Below are 19,092 nucleotides of genomic sequence, written 5' to 3'. Positions count from 1 at the left end.
TGCCTGTTTCATAGCAAACAATGTCATACATGAAAATATATAGCAGTCTTATGTATAACAGGTAAAAGCACAAAGCACGTGCACATAAATTTCCAAAATAGAAAAGCTGAGAGTATTTGAATAAATTTTGATATACATTTACAATCCAAACTTGTGTTGACACTTTTTAACATAATGATTTGGCAAAATATTAAGTGCACATAAAATTAAAGTAAGAACTAAATCTTACAGAGCTATGATTTTTTTCTTTCCTCTTTTATGTTTTAATGACTTTCTAAATTTTCTATACTGGCATGGATTAAAAGAAGGCATAAAAATATTTTTTAAGAAGGACCAAGATGAATCATTTCAAACTTTGTTCAAGTAATCAGGAAATGTAAATCTGAATACAAATTTAAGGATTATAAGATTTAAAGACAATGAAAAATGTGACAATGATAAAGGAATGAGAGAATTGAAAAAAGTGTAATGAAAGTAGTGGGAAAATAAGATTTACTTAATCTTCTTTGTTTGACACTTAGGGAGTTTTCAACTTTTTGCTACAAATAGTAGTAGGATGAACAAATCTCAACGCTTTTATTGGGTATATGCCAGAAGGGAACTTCCTGAGTTAAAAAAAACGCATGCTGTTAAGGATTCTGAAACTTATGACAAGTTGCCTCCCAAAATGGTTTTACCAACTGACATCCACACTAGTTGGGTAAAACAGTACTTGTTTCCATGTCAGATCAATCAATGCTGTTTCTAAATGTTTTTGTTTAACCTGCCTTTAAAAACTTTGTATCTTAAAAAAAAAGTTTGGATCTTAACATCTCTTGATGATTATTACATCATGAGTTGGCATTCCTTTAGTGATAGTATATCTGAAAGTACTGATTTTAAAGGCTCAGAAATCCAGGATATTTATTACTAAACTTATTTATATTATAATGTCTTGAACATTATCAGCAGTTTTCACAATGAGTTCAGGAAGAAGACAGACTGAATATAAGTGAGACCTCTGCAGATGAATAAGGAAAAGAGAAAGGCTCAAGGGCACTGAGGTGACATCCCTCTGCTTCACTATTTTCCAGAGTTGGCCGTACTCTAAATGCCTCAAGTAATTCTCCACTCTTTAAAAATGTCAATATAACACAATGTCTTTGGGTGATGGCAGCTATTTTAAAACATATTAAAATTTACAAGAGATAATTCCTTTAAAGACATTAGGAAGGCTTATCTTACAAAATTCTCTTCTACTGTTTAGGTATGTTCAGAATGTTGCTTCTGAACACCTCCCCTTTATAACTGCTGGCTTCCTGCCCTGTGAGCACAAATGGCCTATGGATAAGGAGGCTCTTTAGAGGACTATAGTCATTCCTTTTCAGGGAGCAAACATCACAACAGGACCAATTTCCTTGGTTTGTATACTGGATTAGACAGAATTGAACAATGGTATGGCTGCAGTCTCGTCATTAACTTTTCACTATGGAAATGGATCTAGAAGGCTACTCATCTTGCCAATATTTACTGAGCATTTATTATATACCAGGAATTGGACTACAGACCATGGAAACAACATGGAGCAGAAAAGGACACACTCTCTTCCTTTACAGAGCTTGTGTTCTAATGATCTTGATTCTCCCATGGACTGCCGCCTGCCCTGAGCCCTTCTCTCTCCCCAATTAAGTGCTGTCAGTAGAGGCCTTCTGAATCCCCTCAATTATATTAAAAACACCATGCCTATTATAGACTAGAACTACATCTCAGTCCCAATGTTATCTATTAGCTGGGCCCAAATTTCTTTTAACTGGTAGATTAACATCTATAATACGGAGATTTGAACAGTCTCTGGTTTCACAATAAATGGTATGTCTCTCTGAACTTTTGGCTTTTTCTTTTCATTGCCAAGTCTTAAAGGGAAGAAAGTTCTGTAAATTTTTATTTGCTCTGCATCTTAAGCAATGTTGACATAAAGGAGAACTGCAAGTCTCCAGATCCAGTTATATAGTCAATCTCAAACAGTAGGAACAATTTCACCCTTCCTGGCCTTAAAACATGACTTAAATTGTCTCTGCTGCTGTTGCTAAGTAGCTTCAGTTGTGTCCGACTCTGTGCGACCCCATAGATGGCAGTCCACCAGGCTCCCCCATCCCTGGGATTCTCCAGGCAAGAACACTGGAGTGCGTTGCCATGTCCTTCTCCAATGCAGGAAAGTGAAAAGTGAAAGTGAAGTCGCACAGTCATGTCTGACTCTTCGCGACCCCATGGACTGCAGCCCACCAGGCTCCTCCGTCCATGGGATTCTTGAGGCAAGAGTACTGGAGTGGGGTGCCATCGGAATTGTTTCTGCAGGAGACTCTAAATTGTATGCTAACTTTTCAAAAACAATTGTGCCTTCTTTGCACTTCAAAATGCTTTATGTGAATATGATAACACAATAGAGCTCAGACTGCTAATTCACAAACCTGGATTAAAATCCTCCCTGCCAACTTCTAAATATTGTGACACTGGGCAAACTCACTTTCCTTATATTCAAAATAAGTCTTATTTTTCAGGAATTTGTGTGGATTATATAAGTAAAGTATTATTTTACTTCATAAAGTGTCTGTCTACCACACTAAGCATCTAGCAACTGGTGGCCATTAACAGTGCCAATAAATGATCCTAAGTTGATTAGTTATAGGAAAAGTAGAAATTATGGGGAAGAACAGGAATTGGGAAGTCAGCACTTGCTCTAAACTTGGAAAAAGTACATATAATCATGGACACATATTTCTTCTACCCAAATCAAACATGCCTATCACCCTGATGCTTTTGTTAATGTACTTTTTTTAGCCAGAAGTGCCCAAACCAGCACATTTATCTCTGAATTCTCCCTGCACTTTAAAAGTTCCAGCTTAAAAAAGTGTCATGGTGCTCCACCACATACTCCACAATGAAAACTGAATTCTCTCCTATGAATTTCCAGAACACTCCCTGTGAACCTCACGTAGATGCATACCTCTCACGACTTTTCATAATCAGCTTGTTTTTGCCCTTAAAAATAAAGCTCTGGTACAAAATGCCTTCCAAACTTTCATTTTTCCTGTATTCCTTCCCTCCATTTCTCACTCTGACATGGAATTGACAGAACAATTCATAGACATAACCATGAAAAAAAGAGAGGAGAAAAAAAAAGAACTGGTTGGTTCCTAGTATTTATCAGTATGAAAATCCAATAATGTATCAATCAGTTGAGATGGAAACATTTATTTAGGTAGAAGCTGTCTCAAATTTGCTCTAAAAATGTGCTGTATTAATTCAGTAAGCTAGCAGAGACTGATTCTTTAAAAAAAAAAAAAAGCACTAGTTATAAATCTTATTTTTTCTAACTTGGCTATAATTACCTCAAAGAAAGTCTTATGGCAATCATTTTTTATCTCCCACAGTCCTTTGCATAGACTCTCATAAACATTTATTAAAAGTATTCAAAACACTATGTCACTTTATCACTTCACTGATGAAACTGTAATGGTCTGTATAGCCCACCACCCAAAATAGAAATTAAGTTCTCCCTACAATTTACCTTCCTCTTCATCATCTTCTGGAGGAGAAGGTATCATTGAGCTCTGAGATCCTGACTGTGGCAGGCGAATTGAGGGACTGGCTGTAGTTTTCCTCCTCTCTCTTTCTGATTCACTTTCCAAGCATACAACTTCGTATAAAGTGTCAGTATTGTTCTTTCTCTCCTTTTGCTTTATCTTAAAGAGGAAAACACATTATTTATCAAGTGATAACATTTTTTTTTTAAAAATTGAGCACTACTTCTGATTTTACATAGGATCTGAGAATAAAAAGGTGTTACTTTGAATATCTAAACTAAATGTAACCTTTTCTAAGCAGAAAAACATATGTTTAGGCTTAAAACCCTTAAGAAAATAGGATATTTACTGAATAGGACTCTAATTCTGCAATTTTATTTACTGTATTTAGACTGTATCATCAAACATCCAACTACCAATATTTAGTAAGTTAACTTAAAATGTTAACTGTTCTGTAGCTTCCCAGTTACCTTAAAATTTTGCTCAAGGTTTCCTATATACAACTGTACATAAAAAATGTTTTAAAAATAATCTAAAACATATAGTTTAAAACTAAGAATGTCTTATCTCCATGCCCCTACCACCAAATTCTTTAGCCTAGTGCTAACAGAACAGGCAATTTTTCTTCAACTGAAAGCTACAGCTGCGGGGTGGGAGGAGAGGTAAGTGACAGAAAAGAGATTAATGGAGTTCACAAAATTTTTGATAACTGAAGTTGTTTTGTATTTTGGGTTTATCTTGAGGCAAGCACGAAACTGCAGATGGTGACTGCAGCCGTGAAATTAAAAGAAGCTTACTCCTTGGAAGAAAAGTTATGACCAACCTGGACAGCATATTCAAAAGCAGAGACATTACTTTGCCAACTAAGGTCTGTCCAGTCAAGGCTATGGTTTTTCCAGTAGTCATGTATGGATGTGAGAGTTGGACTGTGAAGAAGGCTGAGCGCCGAAGAATTGATGCTTTTGAACTGTGGTGTTGGAGAAGACTCTTGAGGGTCCCTTGGACTGCAAGGAGATCCAACCAGCCCATTCTGAAGGAGATCGACCCTGGGATTTCTTTGGAAAGAATGATGCTAAAGCTGAAACTCCAGCACTTTGGCCCCCTCATGTGAAGAGTTGACTCATTGGAAAAAGACTTTGATGCTGGGAGGGATTGGGGGCAGGAGAAGAAGGGGACGACCGAGGACGAGATAAGAGTCTGAGTGAACTCCGGGAGTTGGTGATGGACAGGGAGGCCTGGCGTGCTGCGATTCATGGGGTTGCAAAGAGTTGGACATGACTGAGCGACTGAACTGAACTGAACTGAAGCACATAACATTTTAAACTGACCTAAAAAAAAAAAATTAAGAGAATATAAAATTTTACCAGTACAATATTTAAATACATTAATATTCCATATTACAGTCAGTTTAAGGAGGAGGAAAAAAACAGTGATACACAGAGCAGGAGGAAAAGACAGAACTGTAGGAAAAGAAACAGAGAAAACTAGAATAGAAAGGTATCAACACCAAAGAGAAAGATATACATGCATGAAGTAAAGATACAGAAGGTGGAGGGCAATAAGAGGTTCATTAGAAGTATCAGGCAGAGAGCAGATATTACCATCTTAATGTTTATTTGGGTTCTTAAGAAAAACTACCCCAATCCTAGAAGGCTAACATAGTAGCAACTGCTGCTAAGTCGCTTCAGTCGTGTCCAACTCTGTGCGACCCCACAGACGGAAGCCCACCAGGCTCCTCCGTCCATGGGATTTTCCAGGCAAGAGTACTGGAGTGGCGTGCCATTGCCTTCTCCGATAGTAGCAACAGGTCCTTTCAATACCATCCTGAAGCACTGTTTAACTAAGTAGTTGGTAAACTTTTCTGTAAAGGGCCAAACAGTAAATATTTTAGTCTATGTGGGCCAGTAGTCTCTGCTGCAATTCCTCAACTCTACCATAATGGTGCAAGAACAGCCATAGACAGTGAGTATGACTATGTTTCAAAATTTTTTTTATGCAAACCAGTCAGGCCAGATTTGACCCACAGATCCAGATGTGCTGTTTTAACATGTACAAAGGATTATTTAATTTTCAAGATGAACAAATGACTTAATTACTTACTATTAATTAAAGGACCCAGACTCTGAAATTACATATTAATCTGTAGGTTTGTGACCAATTACTAAACAAATAATTTCTGTCCAATAGAAAAAGTAACCCAAAGGTTACCTACAGTACATTAAACAGTTTTGTTTCTATCCCACCAATCTTGTTCTAATTTTTTTTTCTAAGAAAAGACTACATAAATTCAAGTTCCTCAAATACTTGGAACCAGTTTTACTATCTTACTGGTTCCCTCATTACTTAATGAATTATATTAAAATCTATGACATATGTTCATTCTAAATTTGCAATTATGATTTTTAACTTTCAAATATTATGCTTTGATAGGTCAAAGAATTTACTTTTGTTTTGCTTTAATTATTCTCTAAAACATTAGTTAACTGCTTTCTAAAACAGTTCAAAGATCGACATAACTTTAAAAAAATTTTTCCCCAGAAACTATATAAACGTTAACAACCCCTGCACTTCACCTTGAACTCCCCTTTGAGTAATAGTGACCAGAGCAAATCTGCCTGTTGGAAGTCAGATAAATATGGAGTCAAGATGATTTGTTAAATGCAAAAAGAAAAATCTACTTTTACAAAAGAGAAATCTAGTAGTCATGATCTTAACCAAGTTATCATACATCTCAGGAATAGTTCAGTAACCTGTGGCTCCTGATCTAGCAGTTCAAGAGTTCTAGCACAGAAAGCATTTTCTACCTTGAGAGGTACAGTGAAATACTGCATATGGGTGAGTATGTCCATGTATACATACACACAGGCTTCCCAGGTCACAGGCTTCCCAGGCGGCACAGTGGTAAAGAATCTGCCTGCCAATGCAAGAGACTTGGGTTTGCTCCCTGGGTTGGGAAGATTCCCTGGAGTAGGAGATTGAAACTCATTCCAGTATTCTTGCTTGGAAAATTACATGGACAGAGGAAACTAATGGGCCACAGTCCCTTGGGTCACAAAGAGTCAAATGCGATTGAATGCGAGCGCACATGCACACGCGCACACACACACACACACACAGCAAGTACACACACAGATAGAAGCTTGGGTTTCCAATATGGATGGTTATACTAATTACTTGTCTATGAACACTGGACACATCACTTAATCTTTCAGACATCAGCTTCTTTATTTATAAAATAATAACTTTATAAAACATTTTAAGACCCCTACAGTGTCTTTAGCAATGAAAATTCTGTAATTCTATAATTTTAAGAATTTAAGAATGATTAGTTGGTCTTTTATTCACCTTATGTTACTGCTGGAAAATCTAGTCTTTGGATCATTTCTTCCTCTTTCTTTCCTCACTAATTTTAAAAGTTTCTTCTCTAATATGATGCCATCTTAATATAGGAATTCCCACAGTTGGGAAGGGTTCCAGGCTAAAAATGAGCTACTGAGTCACCAGACAATTTTAGGGAAAGGAAAAAGAATAAATTTTTAAACATGCATTTTTAATAACATTTCTATAATTGTTTTCCCAAGCTGTTTAGTTGCTAAGATGTGTCCGACTCTTTTGCGACCCCATTGACTGTAGCTCGCCAGGCTCCTCTGTCCATGGAATTTTCCAGGCAAGAATACTGGAGTGGGTTGCCATTTCCTTCTCCATGTTTTCCCACACTTATGGAAAAAACAGATACTATATATTGAATATTTAAGAAATTTTGTCTGTAGCAGTGTTTCCTTTTCTGTCAGTGAGAACTGCAAAGAGGTTAAAATTTCAAATTATGTTTAATTTGACTTAAGTCCCCAAAATGCTCTTATAGAAAGAAAGACAAGAGAAGTACATTTCTATGGGAAGAACCGTGGCTAACACTCTTAGAAGGCTTATGGTATGAATCTTGTTCACACGACATCCTATAAAATCTATTTTACATCTTTGGATCTATAAAATATAAACACTATCCTCACTATGGAATATGGATCACTATGGAAATTACGAGACAGAAAATGTAGCTAGTCCAATGATTGCCACAAGAGGGCCTCAGTTAGTGGCAGCTGCTATTAATTTTTAAAGCCAACAATGTAAAAGAGGAAATTAATAAACTTAGACTATGTTAGAATGAATGAGAATTAAGAGTGTCCTAAGTGCGCTAAGACAGGAAAAAACTGTTCAAATTGTTCATACTCTCTCTCTCCTCCCCTCAACTGACTACCCCTCACACCTACCCCCAAGACATCCATATAAGGAGAAAAATGAGAGATTATTCTTAGGAATTCCCTGCTCTGCTCCCATCTTCTACATATAAACTTCAACTTTTTGCAAAGAAAATATTGACAACTCAGCCTATGTTTGGCTTGTAACTTTAGCAATGAGTCTAGAATAGTCTATCAGGCGAAGTCTCAGGCATACATTATATTTTTGCCTAGTCTATGCTGACAAGTCATTTGTTAGCCTTGTTAGATACATTATTCTAGATCAAACCACAGAAAAAATATTCCTGTAAACCTATGCAATCTTTGAATCAAAAGCTGTATAACATAAGTCCTCAAGGTAAAAGCAAGATCAGGGTAATCTTATTTTATATTCACTAAGATAAAAGAAACAGAATCCTGTTTAAGGAGAATAATTTTTTATATACAAATTTGTTATTTGTAGCATATACAAAAAAATAGACAATTAATTTGCTGGCTAGTGCTTACTCTATAAACTACTAAGAATCATTTCTACCTAGTCTTTAAACTTGTAAAATAATGCTTGCAAATTGGTTTTCTTTCTGAAGCATTCTTTCCCTGACGCTAACCATTAAATAATCAGTGCTGTTCTGATTGCATGACTTAAGTGTTTTTTTCTGACCCACTGATATCCCTCCCAATAATAGCTAAAATGCATGAAGAACATGTATGTGCCAGGAACTGTTCCAAGTACGTTCTACAGTTTCTCACCTACTGTCACAATAACACTATCAGGAAGATTCTATCACTGCCATTTCACAGCTGAGTAAACTGAGGCCCAGAGAGTTGAAGGAGCTTGCTCAAAGTCTAGCTAAAGCTAGTCAATGGTAAGATCCATGTGAAGTAAAGTGAAGTGAAGTCGCTCAGTCGTGTCCGACTCTTTGCAACCCCGTGGACTGTAGCCCAGCAGGGTCCTCCGTAAATGGGATTCTCTAGGAAGAGTACTGGAGTGGGCTGCCATTTTCTTCTCCAGGGGATCTTCCCGACCCAGGGATCGAACCCGGGTCTCCCGCATTGCAGGCAGACACTTTAACCTCTGAGTCACCAGGGAAGATCCATATACTTCGACTCAAAAGCCAAGTTCGAGATGATAATCATATAATCCTTTCTTTGCTCTTGTCACAGTGAAGATCTGGGACCCAAGTTTACTTTTTGTCTCTTAAGATAACACTGAAAAGAAGTTCCTGTTCTGCTTCTTACCTTTTTCTAACTATAACTAAAAGGGCTAACTTGGACACACTGGAACTAAAATACTTCTTGCTACAGAAAAGTATATTCAGATAAATCCACATACAATATTATAATCTTGTATAATGGAATTTCAATGTTACATGAAATAAAGTTCATAAATCTTTTGGAGAACTAATTATGTTCAAGATGTCTGGGGTAAATCAGTGAACAGAACAGATTAGAAATATTGCCTTAGGAGGTATCTAACACTAAAAACACTTAATAAACCAAAAAAAAGTATACTTTGCAGTATATTAGAAGCTAACACCCTTGTATGTAAAAAAATCTTTTTTAAGTTTATCAACAGAGACGGAATTGGCAGTACCAGTGGATAACTGGGCAAACTGCAGTGTTAAATGGGGGTGGTGAGGAGTTGCTAAGAAATCTAACCAAAGACCTGAAGAAGACCTGAGGACTTGAAGGAGGTGAATAACAGCAAGTGGAATCCAGGGAGGAGCATCTGAAGTAAAAGGAACAGTTAATAGCAAAGGCCCTAAGAGCATGGTTGGGCTTCCCTGGTGGCTCAGAAGTTAAAGCGTCTGCCTGCAATGTGGGAGACCTGGGTTTGATCCCTGGGTCAGGAAGTTCCCCTGGAGAAGGAAATGGCAACCCACTGCAGTTTTCTTGCCTGGAGAATCCCAAGGATGGAGAAGCCTGGTGGGCTACAGTTCACAGGGTCACAAAGAGTCGGACACGACTGAGCGACTTCACTCACTCATTTACTAAGAGCATGGTTAGAGCAGAGGAAGCAGGCAAGAAGTAAGAGGAATTAGTTTACAATAGGCAGCAGATCAGATAGGGTCTTACAACGCACTACATGGACTCAGGATTTTGTGGTATAAAATAGGATTAGAGAATTTGAGCAGAATGATGCGATTTGACACTAGGCTGCCATATTAAGAATATATCAAAAGGTCACAAAAATAGAAATAGGGAGATGTGTGAAAAAGAGATTCCAATAATCTAAGTAAAAACAATGATTCGGATGAAGTTAACGTAATCTAGGTGGTAAGAAATGGTCAGCCTTCTAGGTATGCTTTAAAAATAGAATTTCTTGACAGACAGGATATGGTGCATGAAAAAATAAAAGAGTAAAATTCTTGGTCTAAGTAATTACTAGGAGAAGATGCCCATAAACTGAGATGGTAAAGACAGGTAGGCAAGAGTATTTTATGGGTGAGGGATGAAATAATGACATCTATTTTGGACATGGTAAATTTGAGATATTCTGAAGGCTAAGTGAAAGAGTGGTATTTAAGGAGGAGAAAGTAATTATCTGTTATCAAATGCTCCTGACACACTAAGATGAAAACTCAGACTGACCACTGGATTCAGCAATTTAGGTCACCATGAACTTGATTACTTTCAAGGAGTTCTGACAAATGAAAGCAAAGACAGGAGCAGTAAGTTGTGCGGCAACTGGGGTCCCAAAAAAAAGGCTAAAAGAAGGGAACAGAAATTTTATCTGCTGCTCACCACAGGAATGACAGAGTATAGAGTCTGACCGAATTAACTTTTTTAAGTTCAATACTCAGAAGACCATAACATAGTCTCTGTAATTTAAGCATTTAAAGTGTCTAATATATAATCCCAAAATACTAGACAAAGAAACATGAAAATGTGTCTCTCCAGACTCAGATTTAGCAGCCCAAGATTTTTAAAGTAATTAAAGTTATGCTCAAGAATATAAAAGAAGATCTGCTTAAAATAAAGATCAAGGAGGTAATCACATAAAAAACAGAAACCATTAAACCAAAGGGACATTCCAGGAAAAATAAAAAACAAACAAGATCTGAAATTTTTAAAAGACTCATTGAATAAGGTTAACAACAGACTGGAGATGACAAAAGAAAGTGTCAAGTTAAGTTTAAGTTAGGTCAACAGAAAGTATCCTATCTAACAACAACAACAACAAACAAAAAATATTTGGAAAAATAAAGAATCTCAGAGGTCTGTGGGATAACAAAATGTCAAAAATATGTATGATTGGAATCCCTTAAGGAGAAAGAGAGATGTGGCAGAGAAAAAATTTGGGAGAAATAATGGGTCAGATTTTCCCAAAAAATGGTAAAAGAAAAAAAAATAAACAAATAAATTTAAAAATTCATGAAGCCCAGCAAACCTGAAGACAAACAGAAAGAAAAACCACACCTAGGCACATCATAGTTAAAGGTCTAAAAACCCAAGATACAAAATAGTATCAAAAGCAGCCAGAGAAAATGACCCATTACAAGTATAAATGCATGCTGACTTCTCTTCAAAAACAGTGAGAACCACAAGACTGTGAGATGACATCTATAAGTGCTGAAAGTAAAAAACTGAACCCTATATTCAGAGAAAATGTCCTACTGGAATAAAACTGAAATAAAGACTTTTAGATAAAGAAATCTGACAGTTCACTAAAGGAAATTCTAAAAGAAGCTGCTCAGGGTTAAGGCAAATGAGACTAGAAAGAAACCTGGTTCTTCAGGAAGAAATGAAAAGCAGAAAACAAAAAATAGGTGGGTAAAATGACAGACAACTTTCCTCTTTAATATATTTAAAATACACATGACCATTTAAAGATCTAACTAATAGCCTGGATTAACGATTAATCAGCCTCAGAAGTGACTTCTCTCATTTCCCCCTCTATATTTATAGAAAGGTGTAGTACCTGTTTTAGTTTCAAAAAGAAATTTTCAGTAGTACTACGTTTGCTGAAGGGCCAGAATAATCTTTCATTAGGTGAGCAAACTCGGACTTTTGTCTCTAGAAGAAAGCGAACAGGCTCCTGTACTTCTGTTATTACCAAATCAACAGCTGTGGTCATAAACAGCACTTTATCTAGGGAGAGAGAAGGGAGAAGCAAATTTTTTAAGTGGAAATATATTTGCTCACATAATTGAATTACAAGTTTTAAATGACATTCAGAAAGAGTATGAACAGCTTGAAAAAAGTTTATGCATATCTAAAAAACTGCACAGGAAATTAGTCACAGTGGTACCCTTTAGGGTGGGACACTAGAACTGTGGCAGACTTTTATTTTTCCTTATATATCCTTTGAATTTGAAATGATATATATTATCGCTCCACAAAAAAGTCATACTTAGAAGCCTGTAAATATATAAGCATATAAATAGAAGAGGAAGAAGGAAAAGAAAAAATGAAGAAAGCAGAGGGAGGAAAAAATACTCTGTTTACAGGTTAAAGTTAATAATAAATTCAAAGAACTATTCAAATTCCTTGGTATCATCAGAATAAGATAAACACTAAATATTTCTCAAATAAGTAGAACTAAGATTTGGGTATCCTCTTGGGACTAAAATTTCTGTTCATGATGTCACCAATCTGCACCACCTTTAGGAGTTTCTTCATTTACAACTTGAAAATGTGGGGATTTTGGATTCCAGCTGCCAGTAATAACATAGGACTTTCCATCTGAACTTTTGCCCATAGATTCCTAAAGAAAAGAATAACAACAACATTAATGCCAAAAAAATAATAACAGCTAATCCTCATTCTGTTGCCTTAAAAAAAAAGTTGTAAAAATAGAGTATGAAAGATGATCATATATATACATATGAAAAGTCAAGAGTATATATGAATGATTACAGCTAAAAATTTGCCAATTATTTATGCAACTGCTCCTGAAAAGTTATATATCAAATAAATGCTTGCAAATCATATCAAACTGTACAGACATCAGGAAAATTTACTACCTACACCTATGTTGAATTCTTCTCTCAAGTGAACAATTACTACATAAATTTTCATTATTAAAATAAAGATTTTCATTTAATAGCTATAGTATATACACTGCATACTTTTCTAAAGCTGATAACAGCCTGCAAATAACTCTCATAAAACGTCTTTGACTCCAACATCAACCCTGCACAGTCAAGAAACTGAAACTAAGTAGGTATAAGGTCAGACTGGTAAACAGCAAGTAGGAAATACCCTTATCTTTGCTTATTGCTTCATAAATGTGTTAACATTAGATTTGGTGTAACAACCTTTGTAGAGGAGATAGCATACAAACTTAAAAAAAAGAAAAAAAAAGCTATCCTTACCAAATCTAACAAGTGCATGTCACTATTTCGTACATCTTTTCCTGGGCTAAGGAGAAGACCAAAACATCTGCAAAAAAAGAACCATGTAAGTTTGGGGAAAAAGACTACAACTACAGCAAAGATGTTTAAGTTAGAGCACTGAAAAAAATTCTAACAGAAAAAAAGGACATATTGAAATTATCAACAAATTAGCATTATCAAAATTATCTATTTCTTTAATTGAGATCAACAAATTTTATGTTCGCCTTTTATTATCACATAGTTGAGGTTAACATACGAGCTGAAGATAGATACTTCAAAATAAATGAAATATACACTTTAATAACCAAAAGAATTCCCCAGGGAGCAAAACAGTCTGCAAATACACTTCTGAATACAGTATACGACTGTTTCAGTAGATTGACAAGAAATAAACTTTATATTTAAGCCAAACTTACTAAAAAATGTTTACCTTTCAATGGCAAGTTCTTTATTAGTTGTTTGTTGCACATAGATAACAATCTTCTTATCAATTCCTTGGCGTAGTTTAAAGCATTGTCTGTCTTTATCTTTAGGAACTGCACTGTACGAGAACACGTTTCATCAATTTTGGAAAGGATTTCCTTGTAATATACACCAGAATAACTTTTGTTATGATTTGAAAATCAGGCACTAAAAAGAATCACAGATTTAATTCTTTTCTATCCCTGGTATTCAAATAACAGATATTATCATCTGCCTCTTGATCACCATTACTGTATGTAAACCACCGAACCATTTTATAAACCATTCATAAAAGCTACAAAACCACTCTTCTGTCTTCTGAAATGTGACTTTAGTTTTTTTTTCTTTTTTGTGGCTGTAAAAATTGAATTGAGCTCAGTTCAGTCGCTCAGTCGTGTCCGACTCTTTGCGACCCCATGAATTGCAGCATGCCAGGCCTTCAGGTCCACCGACTGCTGGAATTCACTCAAACTCATGTCCATTGAGTTGGTGATGCCATCCAGCCATCTCATCCTCGGTTGTCCCCTTCTCCTCCTGCCCCCAATCCCTCCCAGCATCAGAGTCTTTTCCAATGAGTCACCTCTTTGCATGAGATGGCTGAAGTACTGGAGTTTCAGCTTTAGCATCAGTCCTTCCAATGAACACCCAGGACTGGTCTCCTTTAGGATGGACTGGTTGGATTTCCTTGCAGTCCAAGGCACTCTCAAGAGTCTGCTCCAACACCACAGTTCAAAAGCATCAATTCTTTGGCGCTCACCTACCTCACAGTTCAACTCTTACATCCATACATGACCACAGGAAAAACCATAGCCTTGACTAGACAGACCTTTGTTGGCAAAGCAATGTCTCTGCTTTTGAATATGCTATCTAGGTTGGTCATAACTTTCCTTCCAAGGAGTAAGCGTCTTTTAATTTCATGGCTGCAGTCACCATCTGCAGTGATTTTGGAGCCCCAAAAATCAAGTCAGCCACTGTTTCCCCTGTTTCCCCATCTATTTCCCATGAAGTGATGGGACCAGATGCCATGATCTTGGTTTTCTAATGTTGAGCTTTAAGCCAACTTTTTCACTCTCCTCTTTCACTTTCATCAAGAGGCTCTTTAGTTCCTCTTCACTTTCTGCCATAAGGGTGGTGTCATCTGCATATCTGAGGTTATTGAGATTTCTTCCAGCAATCTTGATTCCAGCTTGTGCTTCTTCCAGCCCAGCGTTTCTCATGATGTACTCTGCATATAAATTAAATAAGCAGGGTGACAATATACAGCCTTGACGTACTCCTTTTCCTATTTAGAACCAGTCTGTTGTTCCATGTCCAGTTCTAACTGCTGCTTCCTGATCTGCCTACAGGTTTCTCAAGAGGCAGGTTAGGTGGTCTTGTATTCCCATTTCTTTCAGAATTTTCTACTTTCTTCTGATCCACACAGTCAAAGGCTTTGGCATAGTCAATAAAGCAGAAATAGATGTTTTTCTGGAACTCTCTTGCTTTTTCCATGATCCAGTGGATGTTGGCAATTTGATCTCTGGTTCCTCTGCCTTTTCTAAAACCAGCTTGAACATCTGGAAGTTCACGGTTCACATATTGCTGAAGCCTGGCTTGGAGAATTTTGAGCATCACTTTACTAGCATGTGAGATGAGTGCAATTGTGCGGTAGTTTGAGCATTCATTGGCATTGGCTTTCTTTGGAACTGGAATGAAAACTGACTTTTTCCAGTCCTATGGCCACTGCTGAGTTTTCCAAATTTACTGACATATTGAGTGAAGCACTTTCACAGAATCATCTTTCAGGATTTGAAATAGCTCAACTGGCATTCCATCATCTCCACTAGCTTTGTTCGTAGTGATGCTTCCTAAGGCCCACTTGACTTCACATTCCAGGATGTCTGGCTCTAGGTGAATGATCACACCATTGTGATTATCTGGGTCGTGAATATTTATGCTATGGTAAAATAATAATTTATGTTGTGCTATGGCTAACTATAAACACATCTATTTTTTAAATAGGTCATATGGGTATACCACTTTTTAAAATAAGTCATATGGGTATACCACTGTAACTGGCTTTAGGTAAAACTGGCATACAACATATTAGTTTCAGGTTTCCAACATAATGATTTTATATTTGCATTTATTGTGAAATGCACCATATTTTAACCATTCTATTACAGTCAACATTTAATTTCCACTTTTTAATTTTGCTATTAAGGGGAACATTCATGCTGGTAACTCTCTTGGCATCTCAACGACTGCTTCTGATTCCTAGACATACTACAGAATCACTGGATAAAAGGAACTGCATTTGAAAAATTCAAATTTGACATAGGCATGCTTGTCAATAATTTCATCACAGTATTAGGGTCTACAAAACTCTTTTCTATTATAAATTCAGGAAAGCATGCAACGAAAAGATAACAGAGCCCTAACAAATGTGTAAAGAAATCTGACCATCCAGGGGTTTTCTGTACAGCATTTCCTTGATACACAGTTGAATAGGGATATTTGTGATAGTTAACCTTTCTACCTTGAAAATGACGGATCTCAGAAGGAGAAATTATCCTAGTGCTTCTCTTCTGAAAGATCTTAGAAACCATTCCTATTTATAACTCGGAATTTATACACAATCTTCAATCTTTATTTTCAATAAAGGGGAAAAACAGTTTAAACTGTTCTGTTTCTTAAAATGGAAAAAAATTATTACAAGGTTTACAGATTATGATTTCTACTTCCCAGTATAGGAATGCATACTGCAGAAAATACCATAATAATATTGGTATGAAAATAGAAATATAAATAAGAAATCATAAAGTACAATGGCTCATACTTGATTGTACAAGTCAAGGTTGAAGCTGCATTGTATAATAAACTTGCCACCAGATGGCATGACAATTCCAAAGTCTTTGAGGGGAAAGTAATGGTCATCAGTTTCCCAAAGGAAACAATCACTGTGCTTTTTAACTTATAAGCAAAATATCAGAAACCATTTATATTTTCACTTTATCCATTTTATGAGTCATGAATGAAAGAAAGTTCTATATGCAACTACTGATTATGATTCCAAGAAGCACCCATTTTGTGATATGAGCTATGGAGAAAAAAAGTCAGTCATCTTGCAACCATAATAAAGTCAGAAAGGATTTTCAGACTCTAGCCATTTCGTCTTATAAATGAGGAAACTAAGAGGAGAGTGAAAAAGATTCACGAAAGAGGAGAATGAAAAAGTCGGCTTAAAGCTCAACATTCAGAAAATGAAGATCATGGCATCCGGTCCCATCACTTTGTGGGAAATAGATGGGGAAACAGTGGAAACAGTGTCAGACTTTATTTTTTGGGGCTCCAAAATCACTGCAGATGGTGACTGCAGCCATGAAATTAAAAGACGCTTACTCCTTGGAAGAAAAGTTATGACCAACCTAGATAGCATATTCAAAAGCAGAGACATTACTTTGCCAACAAAGGTCCGTCTAGTCAAGGCTATGGTTTTTCCTGTGGTCATGTATGGATGTGAGAGTTGGACTGTGAAGAAGGCTGAGCGCTGAAGAATTGATGCGTTGAACTGTGGTGTTGGAGAAGACTCTTGAGAGTCCCATGGACTGCAAGGAGATCCAACCAGTCCATTCTGAAGGAGATCAGCCCTGGGATTTCTTTGGAAGGAATGATGCTGAAGCTGAAGCTTCAGTACTTTGGACACCTCATGAGAAGAGTTGACTCACTGGAAAAGACTCTGATGCTGGGAGGGATTGGGGGCAGGAGGAGAAGGGGACGACAAGAGGATGAGATGGCTGGATGGCATCACGGACTCAATGGACATGAGTCTGAGTGAGCTCCGGGAGATGCTGATGGACAGGGAGGCCTGGCGTGCTGCGATTCATGGGGTCGCAGAGTCAGACACGACTGAGCGACTGAACTGAACTGAACATGATATATTTCCCTACATGAAATAATTTTTTTTTATGTTTAAAATTCTTTAAATCTTGCCTCGGCAATTTGCCTATTTTCCTTTATCACTTATATTAAAAAAAAAAAAAACTTCACCTATAAAAGCAATCATTATATAATATAAAGGTTAGGTAATCTGACCTAGAATTTGCCTAAAAGCACAGATATTTCAGCATGTTAATACAAACTCAAATAAAAAGAACAAAATAAGATGCCCTACCTAAAATAACCTTTACCATCATCTTCTTTTATTTCTAGAGACACAGAGAAAGTAAAGATGTCACTGTCTGGAGTCTGAGGTGCAGCAGTTGCTGAAAGTGGGGTCTGCTTGGCAGAACGGCGGAAGGCAGTGGCAAAACTGTAAAGTATCCGGCTCACCTACAACCAGACAAGTTAGGAGATGGGCTGCTATTAAAAAAGTAAAATACTTTTGTTAAGGCTGAAGGTGACCTACATTGTTTGAGGGAGGTAGTTCACCTTACCTCTACTCATTTCTTTTAACAAATTATCCAATTTATTAGACTTATAAAGCAAACAACACTAAAAATGGCCAGAGTAGAGGCTTTAAAAAAGGAATGACTGTGAACACTAGAAACCCAACTGAAAGATGATTTCCAAAATTGTTAGGGATTACTTGAATATATTTATTGTAATACAGAATAATCCCCCAAGTTTAACTTCTATAAGAATGGTTCGCAAATATGTCATTGCTAGAAGCAAGATGCCGATTTAACCCATTTAAACAGCGGCCAATTGACTTCCTCTGATGCTCTTAGCAACAACAAGGTTCTGGCTAACCAAACTTTTATTCATATTTCAGGCCATCAAGCTGGAACAATAAATCAGTAGCAGAGAATTTCATTTGGCTTATAAATGACCATAGACAATACTATAATAATTTCAGTGACGCAGGGTGAAGATGAAGTTTCATCTGTAGACATTTTCCTCTTCAGTACTTACAGCTTCTTGTATTTCACACCGAAAGACATGTATTCTGAAGAGTTCTGCATTGTAGTGACTTTCAGTGAAAGCAAAACAGTCACTCTCAGGAGTTCCATCATGCCCTCTGACACAGAAGAGAATTTTGTAGATAGGGTAGTTTGCTATTTCAGTGTTTGTCTGAGGATCTAACAGTCTGTTCAGAAAAAAAATATATAAAAAGATTAGAGCTATTGGGGACAATTTTCACTATGTCCATATTGTGATTCAAGACTCATCTTTCTAGCAAAAAGATATAAATCATTTCTTGAGCCTGGCAGGCTACAGTCCAAATGGTCACAAAGAATTGGAAACTACTGAGCACACACAGCAATCATATTAATCTTCAATCTTGATAAGTCAGTCTTATGTGGGGTCTTAAAATAACTGATTACATAATTCCATACTAAAAACTACATAATCCCCTATTTTTGGGAGGCATCATGAAAGCATAAATAATATTAATTTTTCTTAAACAGTCTGTAACTACATTAAAAAAAATGGGTAAATCAGACTACCAAAATAGATCATTAAAGTTGTGCTTCTCAGTATCTCCTAACAGAATGACTTAAGCTGCTTTATTAT

At 36.6% G+C, this 19,092-nt stretch overlaps 1 protein-coding gene across 3 annotated transcripts in view; it reads right to left on the bottom strand.

Moving 5' to 3' along the window:
• The window catches only part of RABGAP1 (RAB GTPase activating protein 1), a 153,264-nt gene that overhangs the window by 91,422 nt on the left and 42,750 nt on the right, over positions 1-19,092 (bottom strand). For all 3 annotated transcript variants that reach the window (XM_052649497.1, XM_052649495.1, XM_052649496.1), the window contains exons 5-11: positions 18,490-18,664; positions 17,750-17,907; positions 13,565-13,675; positions 13,114-13,180; positions 12,401-12,503; positions 11,718-11,887; positions 3,548-3,722 (exon numbers count right to left, since the gene is read on the bottom strand). In XM_052649497.1, the coding sequence (XP_052505457.1) occupies positions 3,548-3,722; positions 11,718-11,887; positions 12,401-12,503; positions 13,114-13,180; positions 13,565-13,675; positions 17,750-17,907; positions 18,490-18,664 (959 nt within the window). The remainder of the gene's footprint in view (positions 1-3,547; positions 3,723-11,717; positions 11,888-12,400; positions 12,504-13,113; positions 13,181-13,564; positions 13,676-17,749; positions 17,908-18,489; positions 18,665-19,092) is intronic.

The sequence above is a fragment of the Budorcas taxicolor genome, chromosome 11, assembly GCF_023091745.1.
Source record: "Budorcas taxicolor isolate Tak-1 chromosome 11, Takin1.1, whole genome shotgun sequence".
Taxonomy (NCBI): domain Eukaryota; kingdom Metazoa; phylum Chordata; class Mammalia; order Artiodactyla; family Bovidae; genus Budorcas; species Budorcas taxicolor.
This window is presented reverse-complemented; position numbering and strand designations above follow the sequence as displayed.